At 43.5% G+C, this 21,917-nt stretch overlaps 2 protein-coding genes and 2 long non-coding RNA genes across 4 annotated transcripts; all 4 read right to left on the reverse strand.

Annotated features, from left to right (window-relative positions):
• Positions 1 to 3,329: 3,329 nt before the first annotated feature.
• Positions 3,330 to 5,177, reverse strand: LOC141621538 (uncharacterized). The gene is made up of 2 exons (XR_012532427.1): positions 5,058 to 5,177; positions 3,330 to 3,588 (listed from the first exon to the last, which is right to left on the reverse strand). It is a non-coding gene; the product is annotated as an uncharacterized LOC141621538 (long non-coding RNA).
• LOC141621536 (uncharacterized) lies at positions 4,440 to 4,822 on the reverse strand. The gene is made up of 3 exons (XR_012532426.1): positions 4,758 to 4,822; positions 4,592 to 4,667; positions 4,440 to 4,492 (listed from the first exon to the last, which is right to left on the reverse strand). It is a non-coding gene; the product is annotated as an uncharacterized LOC141621536 (long non-coding RNA).
• An 11,219-nt stretch (positions 5,178 to 16,396) lies between the features above and the next one.
• Positions 16,397 to 19,138, reverse strand: LOC141618061 (uncharacterized). The gene is made up of 3 exons (XM_074435183.1): positions 17,705 to 19,138; positions 16,949 to 17,533; positions 16,397 to 16,609 (listed from the first exon to the last, which is right to left on the reverse strand). Exons 1-3 carry the CDS (start codon positions 19,136 to 19,138, stop codon positions 16,397 to 16,399), a joined length of 2,232 nt encoding a protein of 743 aa, XP_074291284.1.
• A 6-nt stretch (positions 19,139 to 19,144) lies between these two features.
• Positions 19,145 to 20,299, reverse strand: LOC141618062 (uncharacterized). The gene has a single exon (XM_074435184.1). The coding sequence runs from the start codon at positions 20,297 to 20,299 to the stop codon at positions 19,145 to 19,147; it is 1,155 nt and encodes a 384-aa protein (XP_074291285.1).
• Positions 20,300 to 21,917: the final 1,618 nt, after the last annotated feature.

The raw sequence follows: 21,917 nt of genomic DNA on the forward strand, positions 1-21,917 counted from the left end.
CAAATAAATAGCGTGAAATGGGCAATAATGAAAAGATCCTTGCATCCCCAACACAATCCCCGCGGATTGTTAAGGAGCCAACAAGAGAAGAATCTTGTGCCACAATTCGAGCGGCCCGAGCTCAGGACGAGCAGAGCAGAGCAACGATCCGAGCGTCCCTGAGCATGATCCGAGCGTACCAAAGCACAATCCGGGCATCCCGACTGCCAGCCCAAGCGGATCCCCTTACAGGACATCCCATGCTTCAGGTGAGGACGAGCGGATCCTGGTGGGAGTTGCAAGCATGATCCGCGCATGTCCCTCGGGAGTTGCATTTCCTCAAGCTTCTCTTAGGGTCTTAATAGTCATTTAAGCCCTTAGTAACCCTAATCCTTGTACTTAATTCTAGTATAAATACCCCATTGTACGACCTAGATTATCATCCATTCTTAATCAAGTTTTAATGTATTCCTAATCAATTCTTAATATCATCTTAATCCTCTCTTAATTTAGTCTTAATCTAGTTGTAATACACATTTCAATATTAATCATATCTTAATCTTTCCTTAATTCTCTCAATTGTTCTTAGTTTTATTTGGGTAATTAGAAGATTATTTGGTTTTATTTGGAGGATTTACAACCTTCCATCAATCATCAAGTACTTCTATTATTCTTCGCTTTATTATTTGGATCATCTCCATAGGTATAATTCCTTTTTACCCTTGCTGAATTATTGTTAATCACATCATTTATTCATCATGTTTTGCTTTGTTAGTATGATTGACAACCTTATTAGCATGCTAAACTTGATCATGAGTAGGTAGTTATTTAGCTAGGGTTAATGGGGAATTAGTGGAAACAAACATGGGAATTGATCTATGCTTAATCTAATATGTTTTCATAATTAATTTGCTTGCTTGTTGTGATTTCAACCTATGCACATGTTATGTTTGATGAAATGAGAGGCTATGAATCCTTGCATTTTGACAGGGTAGTCGTATACCTATCAAAAATAACCAACTGGCTCTAACTAATATAGCTAGGGAAGTCGGGTCGATCTCCACAGAGAGATGGGCAAATGTCAACTTTGTCTAAGTTCGTCACGGTAACCAAATTGGGGGGTTGTGTTTGTTTGTTTTAAACTAAAAAGCCTAAGAAAGAGAGGAAAAGCAAGAGAATAAAGATTAAGAAAAAATAGAGAAAGCAGCTAAGACAGACGGTTCACCATGATCATTCAGTTAAGTAATCTAAGTCTCAGGTCAGTGCAAGTATGGTCTGAGGAGCAGTGAATATCTCCTTCCGGTCTCAATTCGCCCTAAGGCACAAATAGCTTAACTTCCGCCCTCACCACGGTGTCCTAATGTTCGCTACGAGTCTCGCCCTTTCCAACCTTCTGGTCTAGGTCAGGGTTTACTACGATAAAATGACTAATTGCGTCGACTCAATCAGACAGAAACAATTAACAGCAGCGATTAACAACAGAGACCACACAAGCACAAAACCTAAAATGGCAATTACTATCCCTTCATAATCATGGATCCCCTAGTTTTAGCAAGAGAGAATTAGCTTTGCATCACCATCGAATTAACAACAATAACATATAGACAATAAGAATTAAACATGATAATGATAAAATAAAATGAAAACAATTAGCAATAGCGAAATAAAGGAATAGAGGAAGTCGAAGCCTTGAAATGAATTAAGAATAAGATCAAGAATTAAAAGGGAATAATAATAACGAATACAAATTCCGAATCCGAGTAGGAAGGAGTAGAAAAAGAGTAAAAATGAAGAAACAGTAGAAGTAGATCAAAGTCTAAGTGAATGAAAGATCAATTAAGAGTTACGCAGTCTACTCTCCTTAGTAGCATACGAAAATCTCTCCCTTAAACCTAATCCATAGCTTAATTACAAAAGCCAATACGAAATTAGGCGGAGAAACTCTTATACGGGCCAAACCACTCGATCGAGTGGAAATAAACCACTCGATCGAGTAACTCAGCGACAAACCCTTCGATCGAGTGGAAACACACCACTCGATCGAGTAACGCCTTGTATTGTCTTCTCGATTAGATACTGGAACTGCTCAATTGAGTAACCTTCAGTATATAAAGCATTCGATCGACTAGAAAAGTAGTCGATCGAGCTATTTTGGCATGTTAGACACTATGACACCTTCCGAAACCTGCTCACGCGTCATCAAAGTGATAGATTCCAAGCTCCGGCTCCTTGTTCTCCATAAATGCATGCAAATGGGACGAGTTTAGGCTTGATTTATCTCCTCTTCGGTTTATTCCTGCAATTTACACAAAACGAACCAAAGTAGAACATTCGGGGGTATTTGTAGCTAATTGCCACGTAAATAGTACAGAAATGCGTGTAAGAATGAGGTAAAAAACTTATATAAAATACACGCATCAAATATCCCCAAATCAAACCTTTGCTTGTCCCTAAGCAAACTATGAATGCAACTAAGAATAAACAGTGGAATGGGACCAACGCATCAGCTACAAATCATCCACCAAAACCAGTTTAATGCAACAACTAACAAAATGGCAAATGATAAGTGCAAATGAATTAAATCAATGTTTCAAACTTACTGAACCGTCAACCTTGCGAGACTCAAAAGTATCGGACTCTCGCGGGTCGTTTATCACTCAAATTTGGGCACGAGGTGAGTATATATGTGTGAAAGATAGAAAGAAGTAAAGACACTCACCTAACTCGACCTATAAGAACATGCATGCAGTTAACATGAATAAAGTCTCTACAACCGTACATACGCATTCCAACCATGCTAATGACCAAGACACATGACGAGGACTTACATTTGGGTAAGTGAGGTAATGGTTAAGAAGGGGCTAAGATGAATTTAGATATGTAAAGTTAATAGCCAGGCTAGCAATAACGAATCCAAATATTGAACTGCATCCCAACTTCATACACTAGTAGAAAAATATTTTTTTGCGGCTCCTAAATATGGGCTATTTGCGGCGTTTTTAGCATAGCAGCAAATGGCAGGGCAGCAAATAGAAAATACATTTGCGGCGAAAAAAAACGCCTCAAATAAATGTCTATTTGCGGCGTTTTTCTATAGAAAACGCAGCAAATAAATAAGCTATTTGCGGCGTTTTTTTAAAAAAGGAGCCGCAAATAGCTATTTATTTGAGGCGTTTTTTGTATAAAGGAGCCGCAGATAGACACATGATAATTTAATAAAACGCTTCATACCACCTAGATTTATGGATATTTTTTTATAAAATTGGCAGCGTTTCATTTGTGTTGAGCCTACCAAAAATTAAAACCTACAATAACACAATTTCCAAATCCAACCGCAATACCATTATATATAACCATAACTTTCATCCAACAACTTCATTACAACCCATTAACATCAACAATCTTCACAACTAACGTCAAAAACTATCAAGTAGGACGTGATGTCCACTAATCGTCTAGAAAGCAAAGTCTTACAAGGATTTTTAGTAGATACAACGGTCTAATGGCTAGCTAATTAACACATCGACTAGTGAAGTACGTAGCCCACTTGTCCCGCACTTCATTTATCTCACAATTAGTGTACGACTCTTCTCCTTGCGAGTTGAAAACCTAAATATAACATAACATAGTAAAATCGTTAATGTGATTATAATTTGGAGTCTTGGCCAAAAAAGAGAGGGCATATGTGGAGGGATAACAAGAAGAGAAGAACATGTGGCATCAAGTGAGGAGTAGAGGAAACAACAGGGACCAACAAGTTTTTAGAATACATACTATATTAAGATGGTGAAAGCAAAAAGACACCCATAAAACATAACAGTACAATTATAAAGTACAGTTATAAAACCGTATAAAACAGAACAACGAAAGGAGAAAAAGCTAGTATCGTATTCATATTAGACCACAATGCTCAATTCATACTAGACCATAATATGCTCAATCCACACTAGAGAGGGTCAATTTAAATGTCCCACATCGGCCACATGTGAGTGAAACTATATGATCATCCTGAAAATGGCCGAAAACATACTTTACAGCGATAACATCAGCAAACCTATAAAAGTAGTCATACAATTCCATAATGGATCACTATCTATGATCTCATGGGCGAAGGAGCATAGGGCATGAACATTGTCAACATATAATTTGTAGGTTTCAGTCATACTTAACCATAAGCCAATCTCACTCATTTAACCCAAAAACAAAACATACGAAAATTATTTAAGACATACCACCAACTTTCCCTACTTAATTAAATAGGGTTGAAGGTCTTTCAAATGAGTTAAAATGCATGGGCTCAAAGGAGAAGACATTTTGACCACTCTAACCTAACATTCTAACCTAAGAGATTATGCTCAAACCACCAGAAGACCATTTATACCCTACTACATAAATGGGAGACAATGAGACGTACCTTCTCCAAGTCAGTTATACTTGTGCATCTCTTCACTATGTCATACATGTAACACATCACAAAATAGCCAGACTCGAAGCACCCGTTTCGTTGAGGGCACTAACACATCATATAAAAATTTAGATGAGATAGTTGTAATTGAAATACGAGCTAATAATATAAAATGAGCTTAAAATATTCTGAAAATATATCAATCACCTTAATAGATTTCCACAATGGCTCTTTCCTTTTCACCTTTATTTCACCACCAGACATTTTGTACCTTTTTAGGGAGCTACGTACCATACAAAAATCCATAAAATTAGTTATAAGTAACACTCATGTAGGCTAGATAAATAAGAAAGCTTAAACTACCGTTACTTGCCTAAGAACTACCATCTTCATATACAACTTGCGACCTTCTTTAAGGGCAACCGAGTCGAACTCATATATGGTATAAGTTTGTGGAGAAATAGCGAGTAGAACCCACTGCTTACTGCATTTAAAAGATAGCACCAAATACAGTTTACTAAATACTCATCACGCAACGAAATCAAATGACCGATCTAAAATGGCTGAAAGTATCCCGTCAGCAAATGGTTTAGCCAAAACTCTACTATCTAGTCAGCGGCAAAGTATAAGAATACAGTGAATGATCTAAAATGGCCGAAAGTATCAGTTTTACCTATCAATAATTGGGGCCAAGATGAATTCATGGCCATTTTGAACTGACTTCATAAATGCTCTAGTAATATATGCAATTGCAGTCTCCGCTTTTTTAATCAATTTGGCATCTGAAGTTGCATCGGGGCACAACCATCCTAACCGAGGTTGGGTAATGCCTTTCACTAGATCATCTCGAAAGGCCCTGCATGTACATACTGGTGGATTAGGTGTATGTAAATAAAAACTAATTCAAATAAAAATTCAAATAGATCTAGATAAATTACAAGACCTTATGAAAATTTGAATGATCCGGATATTAAGCTCACACCCCTCGAGAAATTGGCTTAGATCATCTTTGTATACTTCCGTGTTTTCATCAGTGTTGTAATAAAATAAATCGGCGTCAAAGTAAATGTTATAGGTCTCTCCATCAACCATTGTATCAAGAAGTATTTTTCAGCCATTGCAAATCCGGACTTAAAGACTCCACCATGGGTTCCTCGGTTGGTACTTTTGTTGGCGTGGTCGACAATTTCGAATGGTGTGAGTTGCTACCCATTACTTCAAGTTGTGGAGGTAGCGTGTCCTTCTGCTCACCCAATTAATGAAACATTATTAAATTTAGGACATTTTATACTCACCTTTGCTCATACCAGAACATTGACATATGATAAGACCAGAACCGATCTACCAGTCTACCATTTTGCATTTTGACCCGACACTTGACAGATTATGCTAAAATTAAAGGTATGAAGAACAACTAAATAATCATTAATACCTCTGATGGGGCATATTCTGCACCGCTGACCAAGTCAACATATTGAGCAAGGTCAAAGATATCCACAGCAAGTCAACGGTTAGGGCGACCTAGCCGATCGCCCATCGGCTGTCGGCTGGGTCTCGGCATGGCAACTTGCCGGTGGGCACATACCCGCGTACTCACATCCAAGACCCCTCGGCGGTGAGTCAGCAGGGCCCGCCGGCCTACCATAGGTCCCTCGGCCGAGGGGTAGATCAGTCTTTCCACCTGCTAGCCACTTGGCCACTTGGCCACTACGTGACAAAAGGTGAAAGTCTATAAATACTCCTCAACCTTCATTGAGGAAAGGATACACAACTTAACCTAAGAAACACTATTCATCTGGTATAATCTTCCCTCTCTCTCTACAATATACATTTAGCCAAGGAACAACTTATCCCCTAAGTTACTGACTTGAGCGTCGGAGTGAGTACGCTTGGCACAAAGCCAAGCCCTCAGTTCGTTCATTGTTGCAGGAGAGGCCGAGAGGAACGAAAAAGACAAGAAGGATTCAACCAAGGACATCATTCTACAAGCAACGGGTGGTAACGAATATCTGCTCTGGAATTACACCCGGAACAATTGGCGCCGTCTGTGGGGAACGCTACTAGAAGCTAGTCACATTCATTCCCAAACAAAAAAAAAAACAACAAAAACCCACCCAAAAAGCTAAGAAGATGTCGAAACAACAAGACGCAGTCGTGACCGACGAAACCGCATTCTACCAAGATGATACCTTCAACAATTCTGGAGTCGTGCGGCCCCTCCACCGGCGGAGTAATCCAACCGGAGTTCGGATGCCAATAATACCGGACACGCCGCCGCTGCCAGCCAACCAGGTCACCATCATGGGACATGTGGTTGACATAGCAAAACTGAAAATGGTCCTGGACCTAATTAGTAATACGCCTGCTCACACTGTCACGCCGACAAGAGCGGCGGAAACCGTCCAGGAGACCAGGGCCCAAAATGTGACTCCGAGAAATTTGAACGGAGCACTAGGAGAAGCTGACCCAGTCAAGTCGCCGGGGGAGCCCAAAGTGGGCGTGGTAGACCTAAGTCCTTCCCGCGCTCATGGGAGGACAGCGTCCCCGCAAAGACGAACGAGGCTTACCCCAAAGGAGCGGAGGAGTCCGACTCGGCAGAGTTGGAGAAGAAGTCCGAGTCGAATAAGGAGTCCTTCCCGCTACGAGGAGAGGAGCCGGATTAGGAATGCGAGGAGCCGATCGCCGCGTGTCGTTCGACACGTGGTCGACGACCCCTCAACGCCTACGTCCTATAAGTCCAGTGCCAACTAAGCTCAAGTTGCCACCCCTATCATACAAAGGAGATAGTGATCCAGCCGACCACGCTGAGGCTTTCGAGTCTTACATGTCGGTATGGGAGCAGCCCGATGAGGTCTGGTGCCGAGTTTTCCCAACAACTTTGCATGGGATGGCTCAAAGTTGGTACAAAGGGCTTCCCGACGGCTCGGTATACTATTACGCCGACCTAAGAGACGCCTTTCTAGCCCAGTACTCTTGCAACAAGAGAAGGGCCATGGAGACATCGGACCTCCTAACTATCAAACAGGAGGGGGGCGAGTCTCTACGAAGCTATGTGAAGAGGTTCGATGGAAAGGTCCAGCAGATTCGAGAAATTAATCCCGAATCGCGGCCTTGCGATGATGAAGGGCCTCCCAAGGGGAGACTTAAAAATGAGCTCATCAAGTGCGGAGGCCCGAGCTTGGATCTTGCCGGGAGGATGGCCGACCAGGCCATCAAGGTAGAAGACTATCACAAGACCTGGGTAGGCCCCAGCGAGGCCGAGCACTCAGAGAAGAAGAGCCGCCGGGAGGACAACCCGGATGAAAGACGCCGTGACGGCAACGGGTCACGGTCCGATGATAGACGCCGTGAGAATAATAGGTCACGGTCTGACAAACCTGCCAGGAGACAGGACTCGACAGGCGCCGGGTGGAGTTCGGGAACGTACCACCAGAGGCGGTATAGTGATAAAACCCCTCTCGTCGTATCAGCCGCCGAGGTCTTCGCCCTGAGCAAAAACGAGGGCCAGAAGTGGGAGAGACCCCCAAAGCCAAAAAGTGACGGTGACACGAGCCGATCTTTGAGTACCACGGCCACACCGGCCATTTGACCAACGACCGCGCATCCGAAGAATGCCATTGAAGAGCCGATCCGGAAGGGGAGCCTCAGCAAGTACGTTGCCAAAGGCCAAAAGACCGACGCCCGACGTTCGGGTAAGAAATCCGTCTTGAACGGATAGGAGTGATCCATGTTGTCATCGGGGGCAACGAGAACGGAGGGTCCGCTCATGGGCACAAACGGCACCTGAACGAGCTATATCAGGCCATCAACTTTGTGCCCAACACAGCGATCCCTGCTTCCAATATCCCCGATATAACCATTGGAAGGAAGGACTACGAAGGAGTCATCGCTCCTCACAGCGACCCACTTGTAGTCAATTTGGACATATCCAACCACCTGGTCAAGAGGTGCCTGGTTGACACAGGCGCGTACACGAACATCATGTTCAGGGAGTGCTTCCTCAGCCTCGGCCTGAAAGCCAAGGACTTAAGCCCCTTCACCAACCCACTATACAGCTTCTCTGGGGCCGGCCTGGTACCATTGGGATCAATCAGACTCCCGGTGACGTTCGGCGAAAAGAATGCGGCTAAGAATGTCCTAGCTGAGTTCGTGGTCATCGACGGCTCGTCCGCCTACAACGTTCTCATAGGGCGAGTCACCCGAGCGAGACCGACGAGTGATGTCCATCCGAGCCCTAACACCGATGTATGTCTCGGACCGGGGGAAGCGCATAAGCTCGTCTCCAAAGACGAGAATGACGAGGTGGTCAACGTCCGGATAGCCGGAGAGGATGCAACATGCAATCCCTCAAAGTAGCAAAGAAATCAGAGAAAGGGAAAAGTCTATCCTTACAACAGGAGGGCGATCTCATGGATGTAACTAGCGGCTGACTAGGACGGTGTGCCTTTGATAGGCCATTAGGACGCTGGTAATCTCGGGAATACTCTATGTAGCGGCGGAGGTGTCCAAAACAGCTGTGGGCACCCCGACGCATGTTTTTACCTAATGAAAAATCGTCCAAGTCTTCCATCAAAATGTTCATTTTCCCCTAGTCACTAGGAAGAAAGCAGACGCCACTCACACCGTCATACCGACAAGAGCGGTAGTCTTTATCGATAGCAGATGTCGGCTCACACTGTCATACCGACAAGAGCGGCAGTCTCCATCAAGAAGTGGGCGCCGTCGCAGTCACCCCAAGTAGTAGACGCCACGGCAGTCACCCCAAGAGGTTTGACGCCGTCGCAGTCACTCCAAGTGGTAGACGCCACGGCGATCTCCATGAAGAAATAGGCGCCGTCGCAGTCACCCCAAGTAGTAGACGCCACGACAATCACCCCAAGAGGTTTGACGCCGTCGCAGTCACTCCAAGTGGTAGACGCCACGGCGATCTCCATGAAGAAATAGGCGCCATCGCAGTCACCCCAAGTAGTAGACGCCACGACAGTCACCCCAAGAGGTTTGACGCCGTCGCAGTCACTCCAAGTGGTAGACGCCACGGCAGATCTCCATCAAGAAGTGGGCGCGTCGCAGTCACCCCAGTAGTAGACGCCACGGCGATCACCCCAAGAGGTTTGACGCCGTCGCAGTCACTCCAAGTGGTAGACGCCACGGCAGTCTCCATGAAGAAATAGGCGCCGTCGCAGTCACCCCAAGTAGTAGACGCCACGGCAGTCACCCCAAGAGGTTTGACGCCGTCGCAGTCACTCCAAGTGGTAGACGCCACGACAGTCTCCATGAAGAAATAGGCGCCGTCGCAGTCACCCCAAGTAGTAGACGCCACGGCAGATCACCCCAAGAGGTTTGACGCCGTCATCAGCTCCAAGTGGTAGACGCCACGGCGATCTCCATGAAGAAGTAGGCGCGTCGTCGCAGTCACCCCAAGTAGTAGACGCCACAGCGATCACCCCAAGAGGTTTGACGCCGTCGCAGTCACTCCAAGTGGTAGACGCCGCGGCGATCAATAACAAGAAGCGATCTTTGGCTCACACGGTCACACACCGACAAGAGCGGCAATCACCGCCAGGAAGCAGACACCTCGATGGCAACGACCAGCGCAGGTGATACTCGCAAAGCGTTCAAAATGCCTCAGAAGCGTTAACACAATTGAGATACGCACTCTAGACCGCCTCGGCCAAGCCGAGGCGGAAACAAAAGAGACACTCAGTTAATAACGCAAGGAGACAACCCAGACGAAGACATAGACGCTCAAATACTAGCGCAAGAAAAAGAAGTGAGGTGAAAACCTCGGCCAGGCCGGAGGCAGAAGAAACGAACTCTTATTAAAAATGTTCAACGAATTACAAGAAATTACAAGGATAAGCCAAAAGACAAAAGGTTACAGATATCATCTCCCTATGTCTGTTGTTGCTCGCCATCAGCAGCGGTAGCGACACCTTCTTCGATGAGTAACCAAATAGCGGTTCCTTAGCGGCCTCGGCTTCAAAGCCCCGGACCTTAGCCTCGGCAGCCTCAACTGCCCTTGCCCAATCGGCTTCCTCCTTGGCCGCTTTAGCCTTCTCAGCGAGAGCTGCTGCCTCCTCGGCCGCCTCTTGCTCTATCTTCACCCTCACCGCCTCCTTGACCCTCTCCTCCACAGCCTTCTCCTTAGCTTCGAGCTTGTCGTCAAACAGCTCGTCGAATTTGCTCCACGGAAAGGAACCTTCAAGAGGGAAAAGCTCCTCAATTGTTTCCCTGGCAGCTGCTTCGGTCAGATCCCGGAATTCGGAGCACATGTCAGGGAGCATTTTGGTTTGGAGCATCTCAATGTCGTCCTCCTTTTGCCTGATGATGGCCTCCTTGCTCCGAATCACCTTCCCCTGGATCTGAAACCGTCCCCTGAATTCATTCCTCTGCTGGAAATAGAGGTCGGCGTGCCTGCGAACGAGGTCACACTTCGCCGTGACTTTTCAACTTCGGCCGCAGCGGTCTCGGCCTTGGCTCTCTCAAGCAAGGACCTCCTTTTCGGCGTCCTCCCGAGTTTTCTCTCGCCCATGAGCGCCTCCTCGGCCTCCCCCTAAGCCTCTCGCTCATTGAGAAGATCCGGCTTCGCCTTCGCGGCCACCTTCTTAGTGGCATTAAGCTCAAAAGCGGACCGAGCCACGGCCTTCTCCTGCTCCATGATACGAGCACGGTCGGCCTCGTTCCACCTCGCCGATCTCTTGATCAACCTCGCGCTTTCCGCTACAAGCCGTGAGGGGGAAACCTTCGGGATGAAGAGTCACTTTGGCGACGTTATGATCACCACTGCGGTCGGGAAAGGGAAACCTTCTGGGATGAAGAGTCGATGGCGACGTTATGATCACCAGCCTGCGCGGGTTTCTCCTCCACTTGCTGCTCGACAAGAGCGGCGGCCGACAGCGGCTGATCTACAAAATTTAAAGTAAGCATCAGTATCAACATACATAGACATGCCGGAAAGCCTGCCACCGGCAGCGCCTAATGAACCGGCTAAGTCTGAGCCACAGGATAGATCAATACCGTGCTTGGCCTTCTTGGCCGAAGGGCGCATTTCCTCGTCGAGGCAACGGCGCGGTAAAGGCTGTCATCGCTTTCTTTTTACGGACAAGGGGAGACCCCTCCTCCTCATCGGAGTCATCCCCATTGGAGATGTAAACGATCTCCACCGTCTCCTTCTGAACAGGGGGGATGGAAGGCGGAGCCGATGTCGATGCTATCACCGCCGAAGGTTTTGTTTTTCGCGTATGGCGCGGCATGTTACTAACAACCTTCGCCCCGGGCCTCCACCGCATTCAAGCTTTTCACCATTACTGGTCCATAAGATCATTCGGCGACGTCCTACGGTCATGGGTCAGAGCCTTGGGATGCAAGTTAGCAACGGTTTTGTCTTTGTGCAGCCCCATTCTCCGGAGGATATCCTCAGACAAATCCCGTCCAAAGTGGTCTGCGAAAGAAATAAAAGCAAGAATTAAGTAGAAGAAATAAATCGAAGTTCGAAAAACAGGAACATTAAGAGCGGTGATGGGCCTCATACCGACCCCACTCACCCTGTGCTAGGGCCGGTATGAGGCCGACATGGCAGAGCGGCTCATCCTGAAGAATGATCTGCGTTGGGGGAATCCATTTTTTCGGCACCCCACCCTTGTCCGCCTCAAAAAGCCTCATCGTGACTTCTCATCCTCTTTAAGAAGGACCTTGCTGGCATCCATCTTGAGCTTCTTCCGCCGACCCATCTGTCATGCTCCGCCTTAGTCTCACACCGCAAATTCACTTGGTGCTGAAAGGAGAGGGGCGGCGGATGGAGTCATCCCGGCACCTTAACATACACCCACCGATCTCTCCAGTCTTTGCAAGAAGTAAGTTTGTCAACAGAGACATAACCTTTCTCCGTGTGCACACTGTACCAACCGACGCGGCCAGAGATTGACGACTGGAGATAATGAAGCCGGCGGAATAAATTCACCGTCGGGGCCTCCCCCTTGAAGAGACAAAGCCACACAAAGCCGACTATCGTCCTCATGGCCAACGGATGCAGTTGGGCCACAGCGACGTTCATAGCTTTAATGATGGCCATGACGTACTCATTCAGCGGAAACCGGAGCCCGTACTCCAAGTGTCGCATGTATACGCCGGTATGGCCCGGCGGAGGGCAACAGACGGCCTGGCCCTCCTCAGGGATAACAATCTTGTATCCCCTGCCAAAGAAGAAATGGCCCTCGAAAAATTTCTCACCAGAACAACTGGCCAACTTATGGGTCCAAGCTCGGTCAACGCGTACCTTGCAGACGTCACCGTGATCCATAACGTCATCGCCTCACCTCTTTGGGACGAGCCTCTTCAAAGACATCATCACCAAAATCGTCTCGCGTCATCATCAACATCGAGTCATCCTCCCATTCCTCCAAAATTCGAGGATCGACTTCAGGAGAAGGAGACCTAGGGCCCCAGTGCCTTATCGGAGGGCGTTCAATTCCTCCTCCTCATCAAGACGCGACGGGGACCCCCCCCCCCCCGCGTCGGTTTGCTAGGCCCGGCATCGCCAGAAGACATGTTTACAATAATAACTTACAGAGTTAAGAAATTGGAAAGTTTGTTTGTTTACCTTGAAGAAAAACACTCGCCGGAGTAACAACTCTGAGAAATAGAAGACAAAGAAGCCTTTGAAAGTTTAGAGAGCAGAAAATTTTGGAGAATGAAATTGGTGACCAATTTCACGGGATAACTGCCCTATTTATAGGGAAAAGCCCATGAAGAAAGACCAATCAGAGAACAGCCCATGAAGTGTCAAAAATCAGCGTGCAGACACGTGTCAGACATGCAACCACGGGATGTCAATCGTTGCAACAGTCGAACGTCAATCAATGCAACAGTGACCAAGCGTCTTCAACACGCCCATTCGTATCTCTCCGCCTATTCACCTTCCTCAACAAATTCCCAAGCATCTGTTCTCCGCCGGCCACATGATCAACCAAGCTAAGTAGCGCCGGCGGGGGGCAATCAAAAACAACCGGCACTCTCAACCCTGGTCTCGGCCAGCGTCACTTTCTTTTCCACATCGGATGCCCTTTACGCATCCATGTGGAGGGGGGATATGGTACGGCCTAAGAAAAGACCAGGCCGAGGTAAAAGAAGCCGCCGCAGAAGAAGCCGATGCAGAAAATTTTTCACAAAATTACTTGCGCGAGAATATACGCTCAAACGTACATCGGAGCCCATACCACGGCATAGACTACGCTGGGGGCAAATTGATGGGGCATATTCTCGCACCGCCGACCAAGTCAACATATTGAGCAAGGTCAAAGATATCCACAAAGAAGTCAACGGTTTAGGCGACCTAGCCGATGCAGCCCATCTACTGTCGGCACTGGTCTCGGCATGGCAACTTGCCGGCCGGGGCACATACCCGCGTACTCACATCCAAGACCCCTCGGCGGTGAGTCAGCAGGGCCCGCCGGCCTGCCATAGGTCCCTCGGCCGAGGGGTAGATCAGTCTTTCCACCTGCTAGCCACTTGGCCACTTGGCCACTACGTGACAAAAGGTGAAAGTCTATAAATACTCCTCAACCTTCATTGAGGAAAGGATACACAACTTAACCTAAGAAACACTATTCATCTGGTATAATCTTCCCTCTCTCTCTACAATATACATTTAGCCAAGGAACAACTTATCCCCTAAGTTACTGACTTGAGCGTCGGAGTGAGTACGCTTGGCACAAAGCCAAGCCCTCGATTGTTCATTGTTGCAGGAGAGGCCGAGAGGAACGAAAAAGACAAGAAGGATTCAACCAAGGACATCATTCTACAAGCAACGGGTGGTAACGAATATCTGCTCTGGAATTACACCCGGAACAACCTCATTTTCAACTCTCACTAATGCAAGTGGCCACAATACAATACTTCCAATTGCATCCTTCAATGTATTTAGATCATATGCTGACACCGGAATAGGAAGTGGAAGAGTCTCGAACTCTTGAGGAACAATCGAAATTTTCACCCTTACTTGATCGGATCCAACAGAACCATGATGACATAATTCTCCTGGAAATGCCTTGCCATGAGCAACCTTATACGTTACTCCGTTGTGAGGGTCTTTTAGAAGAAGATGCAGTGGCGTGTCATTCTACATGTATATTTAATAATTTGTAGCTAAATATGTTAGTTGCAGCCTACAAGCAACGACGACGACCATTCACAGCTTAAAATAATGTGGTTACCTTAATTTATGGTGTTAACGACGGTTGAAAGTTGTTTACTTTAGCATGGTCAAGGCATACTTGATTACCACCATTATTATCAGTTACATCATCAGGTTGCTTCAAGGTGGACAAGCCCATTTCTTCCAAAACCAATGACACACTATTCTTAATCGCCAATTTAAAGTCAACTTGTTTGCTCTCTTAGTTCATTTTTCAAGGCCTCTCGGTCCTCTAACGATGTTTCACTTTTTCTTGAACGACTACCTTTTTGGGCTGCAACCCCAAATGCACGTTTCACGCTCACATTAACTCCACCAAAACTACTAGCACGACTTGGATGATCAGCCTTTTCACCAAGAGCAAAATATAAAGCATCCTTGTTGCCAACTGGAACAAATTCTCCTTTGATCTCCTTTATTCTTCGCTCACGCTAACATGAATTTCACACATAAACATCAATTAGGACAATTTTATAATGAATCTATCAACATACAAAGCTAGCACAGGAAAACAAATAAGTGCCTGCATGACACACTCGTAGGCATAGAGGTTTGATATTCCTTGTCTACATGATTAGTCCAGAATGAGCAGTTATAGCATAAACCATAACACTTATACTGTACAACTTATACGAATGCTTAAGCAAAAGACAACTCCTCACCTCGACCTCCCTAGGTGAATTCTTTTAGACAGTTTGGAAGAACTACCTATTTCTATTTTACTAAGCACATCTTGGTAACTAAAATAACTAACAGTTTCAGTATACAAAACTAGTATTTGAGGTTAGAACTTACGCATTTTTCAGCTACTTCCTTGGTTTTAGTCTCCATTACAACATATTTGCCAGTGTCTTTATCTTTAATATGCATTGAACAAAACCAATCATCAGCTCGATTCGGTTCTACCGTCACAATAGAGGTCGTCTCTGTTGATACGGGAGTGATCACCGGATATAAGCCATCTTCAATCCAAGTTGATCGAGCATTGTTATAGCTTTTCTGACCCATGTGATGATGATGTACATTCTTCCTTGCACACTCAATAGCCCTTTTACGCTTTCTCTGTAACAGTGGGACATAAGAAAAAAAATCTAAATTAAAAGTATTGCATCAAGTAACATTTGCAAAAAAAAAATGAGCAGTTATTTAGGCTTGTTTATTACCTTGGCTGGACTAGAGGTTTTAATTTGAACAAAAAGTTTCCAATCTTCTACCCTTATCTGATTCCAAATCTCATGAGGCTCCCATCCATCCTCTTCTATGGTTCTCACTCTCGTTTTAGTAATCCATCCACTTACCAATTTACCTTTGAAATCCCTAAACCTTTTAGCAACTGCAGACAAGAAGTTCTTCTTCAATGTCTCGTCATTAGGGATTTGGAATAAATTCTGAGGGAAAAAAATAGACAGATCACCATACGATTGGTACACTGTATTAAAAAAAATAGAAAACAGAAGCCAAACTACACTAGAAAGCTAGCACCAAAACTACATAAAATCCAGGAAAAAAAATACGAAACAATACTAGAAAATTTACCATTGTATCTTCCCATAACATTTTCCTCTTCCCTTCACACACATCTTTCCAATTCCAATTAATATTCAATTTTCGCATGCAAAACCCAATTTGTTTGCCATAATTTTCCTGCCATATGCCAATGGGACGATCATACCCATCAAACTTGAGAAACATGGGTTCATCAGCCTTCTTGAACCTCTTTGTGGCTGTCCTTCCTTTGCCTGAACCTTTGCCTTTTTTGGAGACTTTAGTTGTTGTAACTAAGGTCGATGGATTCATAGGCTCCACTACATCTACCCCTTTCAAAGAGCTACATCAGCCATGATCTCATACTCATCAAATCTACGGTCTTCCTCCAACGCAGCGGTATCTTCCATCTCATCAATGTCATCCTCAAGGTCATCATCATAAGAGGCATCATCACTTATATCCTTATCTTCCATATCATCGTAATCGTCATCAGCAATGTCCACAGGATCATCCATATCAGTCATGATTGGCAGATGGGCAGCAGCCTGATAAATTCAAAAATCAGAAAACTAGTGTTAGTAATTCAACTTCTATAGTAATATACATTGTACTCTATGATTTAGATAGAAGATTGGTCAATTATTATACCATTCATGCAAAAAAAAAAAAAGGTTAAAAAGAGTTATATGAGATGACTCAGACTCCATATGTACTTGGGAGTAATTCTTTCCTAAATAAGCTAGAAAACCTCATGTCATCTTAGTTTACCTAACGAGTAATGCCTATTTGTTTACTGCACTGGAAGGACTACCCAAACGAAAAGATAGATGATGATGCTGAAATCATAGCATTATACCTAAGCCCCATAATTAAGGGTCATCCACGCTAATTCCTTCTTTATGATCAGAACGCATATAGATTGTGCCAAGATCTCCAATATCATTCACATTGTTTATAGGATTTGAGAAAGGTGGAATATCCTCAAAATCATCATTTTCATCTTCATCAAGAACATCCCAAACGCCAAGAGTTCGTCTTTTTCCATGAATCACAAGAGACCAACGGTGGTCAGAAGGATCAAGAATGTAAAAGACTTGTTTAGCTTGTGATGCAAATATGAATGGTTCATTAGTATCCCGCAAACGATTCATATCTACTTGAGTAAATCCAAATTCATCTATATGAACACCAAGTCGATTGTTGTCAATCCACTTGCACCTATAAAGGGGAACCTTAAAATCACAATAGTCTAGTTCCCATATATCTTGAATGACGCCATAGTATGATTGTGTTGCATCGATAGGACATTTGTCTTTTGAACTAGAAAATTCCCTTGATGATGCAACAATGGTTATGCCACTATTTTGCACTGATAATGACTTTCTATCTTGCCGCTCAGTATAGAAAGTGTATCCATTTATAGTAAACCCTTCGTAAGTGGTAACACCCTCTCTAGGACCATATGCAAGCTATTTGATCGTGTTAGATACATCAATACCATTATTCGGCAATTCTTGCATCACTTCATCGTGAAACCAATTAATAAATGTGCGATTATGCTCTTGCATCAACCACCTTTCACCTCTTAAAGGCTGCCCAGAAGCTAATATTTGTTTATGTCTTGTCAAATATGGTTGCACCTCATCACTGTGCTGCAATATGTACAGGTGTGCCTTATTTATTAGATCTGATGGAGGTGAGATCACTTTGGCGCCAACAAGACCTTTACCTTCAAATCTTCCATCATCTTTACATCTCGGAAGACCAATAGGATGAAGTTTGCTCACAAACTCACTACAAAACTCAATTACCTCCTCACTGACAGTGCCTTGAATGATGCTAGCTTCTGGTCGAGCAAGATTTCTAACCTTATCTTGCAAAGTAGCCATGTGTCTTTCAAAAGGATATGCCCATCTCAAGAATACTGGACCACACAACTTGATGTCATGGACAAGATGTAAAATTAAATGGATCATAATGTCAAAAAAAGATGGTGGAAAATACATCTCAAATTGGCAAAGTGTTTCAGTAACATCAACTTGTAGTGCATCTAGCATCTCCGGGTCAACCACCTTACTACATATTATATTAAAAAATGAACAAAGTTTAGTAATGGCCTTCCTCACATGTTTCGGCAATATTCCACGAGTTGCGATGGGTAAAAACAATTGCATCATGACATGAGAATCATGGGATTTCATGGCCCCTAACTTAAAATCAGTCTTGGATGCAAGCCTTTTTATATTATACGAGTACCCTGTAGGAACCTTTATCCCATATAAGCACTCACAAAATAATCGCTTTTCTACTTTAGATAGGGTATAACAAGCTGGTGGAAGATAAAAGGATGGACTTTTTCCCTTTGTTTGAATATTCTTCTCAACTGGCCATAAATTTGTTCGAATCTTCATTTCCATCAAGTCCTTGCGCACCTTCAAGCCATCTTTTGACTTCCCAGTAAAGTTGAGTAATGTCCCCAAAAGCGCATCACACACATTCTTCTCAATGTGCATCATATCAAGACAATGTCGTACCGGTAAGTCTTGCCAATATGGAAGTTTCCAAAATATAGACTTCTTCTTCCAAAGACTTTCAGACTCTTTTGGCTTCACGAACTTACCATAAACCGTTTGAACATCTTTGACCCGCTCATAAACCTCTTTTTCACTTAAAGGTTTGCGAGTTACTTCTTCCTCAACTTTTCCATTGAATGGTAATTTCTTCTTAAGATAAGGGTGAAAACGTTTCAGGAACCTCCGATAATCCAAGTAGACATATTTTCTAGAATGTGTCAAATATGTTGACTTCATGTAATCCTCACATATAGGGCAGGGCTTTTTTCCGTTAACTTTATAACCCGACAAATTACCATAAGCCGGAAAGTCATTGATGGTACAAAAGAGCATTGCACGCAACGTGAAGTTCTCATAAGCATGCGCATCGAACGCTGTTACACCTTCATCCCACAACTTCTTAAGATCATCAATGAGTGGCGCAAGGTACACATCTATGTCGTTTCCCGGCTGTTTAGGCCCTGATATTAGAAGTGACAACATCATGTACTTGCGCTTCATGCATAACTATGGGGGTCGATTATAAATCACTAAAAAAACTGGCCATGTGCTGTGTAAACTACTCAAACTGCCATATGGATTCATTCCATCCGTGCTAAGTCCCAATTTTAAATTTCTAACTTCATTTTTGAATTCAGGATACTTGTCATCAATAATCTCCCACTGAGGAGAATCAGCGGGATGTCTTAGCTTTCCATCTTTCTTCCTTCGATCCATGTACCATCTTAAAAGTTTTGCATGTTTCTTGATTGAAAACAAGCGTATCAAACGTGGTATTATTGAAAGATACCATAGAATCTTTGCCGAAGGATACTTCCTACTTGTATCAAACAAAATCCTATCTCCCAACTTGTAGCGTGATTTACCACAACGAGGACATTTATGTAAATCAACATACTCATTTCGATATAGTATGCAATCATTTGGACATGCGTCTATCTTTATGTACCCTAAATCTAAGGGACACAACAACTTCTTAGCATAATAATTGGACTTAGGAAGTTGGTTTCCTTCGGGAAACATGTATTGCAAAGCTTCTAACAATTCCGTGAAACTTGTGTCGCTCCAGCCATGTTTAGCTTTGATGTTAAATAATGTTAACACTGCGGACAATTTAGTGTGATTATTACATCCAGGATACAATGGAAGTTCACATGCTTCGGTCAAACTATCGAACACAGAACGGGTACGAAACTGATCTTCAACTCCATTTAACATCTCATTTAATTGGTCTTCATCCTCATCACTATCATCATCAATATTTTCCTCGCCACTATCAGCCCCGTTACCTTCACCAATCTCAAGATTCGGCTCCTCCTGATTTGGTTCCTCCTGGATATGGATATCAGTTTGTACAGTGTTCTCATTTTCTACAAGTTGCTCAGATAAATGATAATTGACGTTGGAATTTCCCGTATACACTCCTTCTTCACCATGCCATATCCAAACATAGTAATCTTGCCTAAATCCACGACATATAATATGTTCTCTTAACAACTTTATACTATCAACCTTCATCACATTGGAGCAATCCACACAAGGGCAATAAAACCCTTCATCATTTGTAGTAGTGGAATATTCTAAAGCAGTTCTACAAAATTCTTCAACACCTTTTTGAAATTCTGTCAAATTACGTTTTTCATACATCCAACTTCGATCCATCTCATGCAAAATCCACTAAAGACAAGGAAAACTAAATAAATGACTATGAACCCCCTTCAGATTGCAGTTGGAGTTGGAGAAGTATATGGAAAGCTAAGAATAGTATGAAGTCAAGGAAAAGCTAAATATATTTGGATGTTGTCAGGAACTTTGATTTGCATGTAGTCAGGAGGTAAAAAGCCAAGATAACTTGTTTTTCTCATGCCAGGTACAGTAGAAGGCTACCAGTCTTTTTGAAGAGTGGTGTGGCCAAAGGAACTGCTTTGTAGAGAGGAAAGAGAAGAAAGTATCAGGTGTGAACTCAAAGAAACAATGCTCGAATTAATAATACTCTGATGAGAACTGAATGTGTACTGAATAAGCTGATTAGTTTAGACCGTGGTAGCCTACTGCCACTTAAGCAGTCCTAAGGTAATAAATAAACTAATTCTACACACTAAGCATCACTAAAACATGTCACATAAAAAATATATTAATGGGAAGAAAAAGAAGAAAAGAAGCAGCTTTGTAACAAAAAAAGTTGAAAAATAGCAGCTTTGTAACAAAAAACTTGAAATACAACAGCTTTGGAAATTTGAGGTCAGTTTTCTTTTTTCGAAAAAATAAAAACAATGGATTTCTTATGATATACCCTTATGTTTTTTATTTTTCTACCATATACCCCTATTGTTTCTAACTTTCTACATTATACCCCTTAACCTTCCAAATTTCTCTCATTTGCCATTAACCAACATTCACCCTCCATCACCCACATTAACCACCATTCCCCTAACCACTCGAAAAATCAGCACTACTCCTTAGTCCTCACCCACACCGCTTCCACGACACAACCACCCACAACCACGACAAAGCCAGACTACAACCTTGTCACAACCCAACCATTGTGTCCAGATTGTATCATTGACGCTGAAATAGTGCCAAAACTCCGTACCCTATCTTAAAATCCGGGTTGGGAGAGGGAGTTACGATAGCTGCTGGTGTTTTGGGCGGAGGTTTTCATTTTTACTATTATTGATGTTAGCCTCACGATTAGGAAGTTTTTGGTGTGTTGAATGTGAGGTGGTGGTGACTGGTGAGGAGATGCATTAGGTGTGATGGTATGGTGATAGCGGGCTGTCCAATGAGAAAAACCAGGGAATTAATCAATGTCAAATAAGATAGTAACAATAAAGTTAAGTTAATGGCCATATGGTAGAAACTTGCAAGATAGGAGGGTATAATATAGAAAGCTAGAAAGAGTAAGGGTATATGGTAGAAACTTAAAAAAGAGAAAGGGTATATGGTAGAAAATCCCTAAAAACAACTATAAAAATGAGAGATTTTCTGTCTCGATTTCGATATACTGTAAAAATAATTATACATATTGGCCATCCCACATAGTCACATTAACTTATTGAATAACCCAATAGGCACCTAAACCCAGAAAACAGCAACATGACCATTGAAATTTTAGAAAACAACAAAAAGAATAAACAATTAGCACCCAAAATACGGCATTAAAAACCCGAAATAGCAGGAAAAATGCACTTAAAATCCATAAAACAGCAGCATAAGGATTTTAAAACCAGAAAACAACAGGAAAAACACAAAAACAACAACACAAACGCTTATAAAAATC

Source organism: Silene latifolia, chromosome X (assembly GCF_048544455.1).
Source record: "Silene latifolia isolate original U9 population chromosome X, ASM4854445v1, whole genome shotgun sequence".
Classification (NCBI taxonomy): Eukaryota; Viridiplantae; Streptophyta; class Magnoliopsida; order Caryophyllales; family Caryophyllaceae; genus Silene; species Silene latifolia.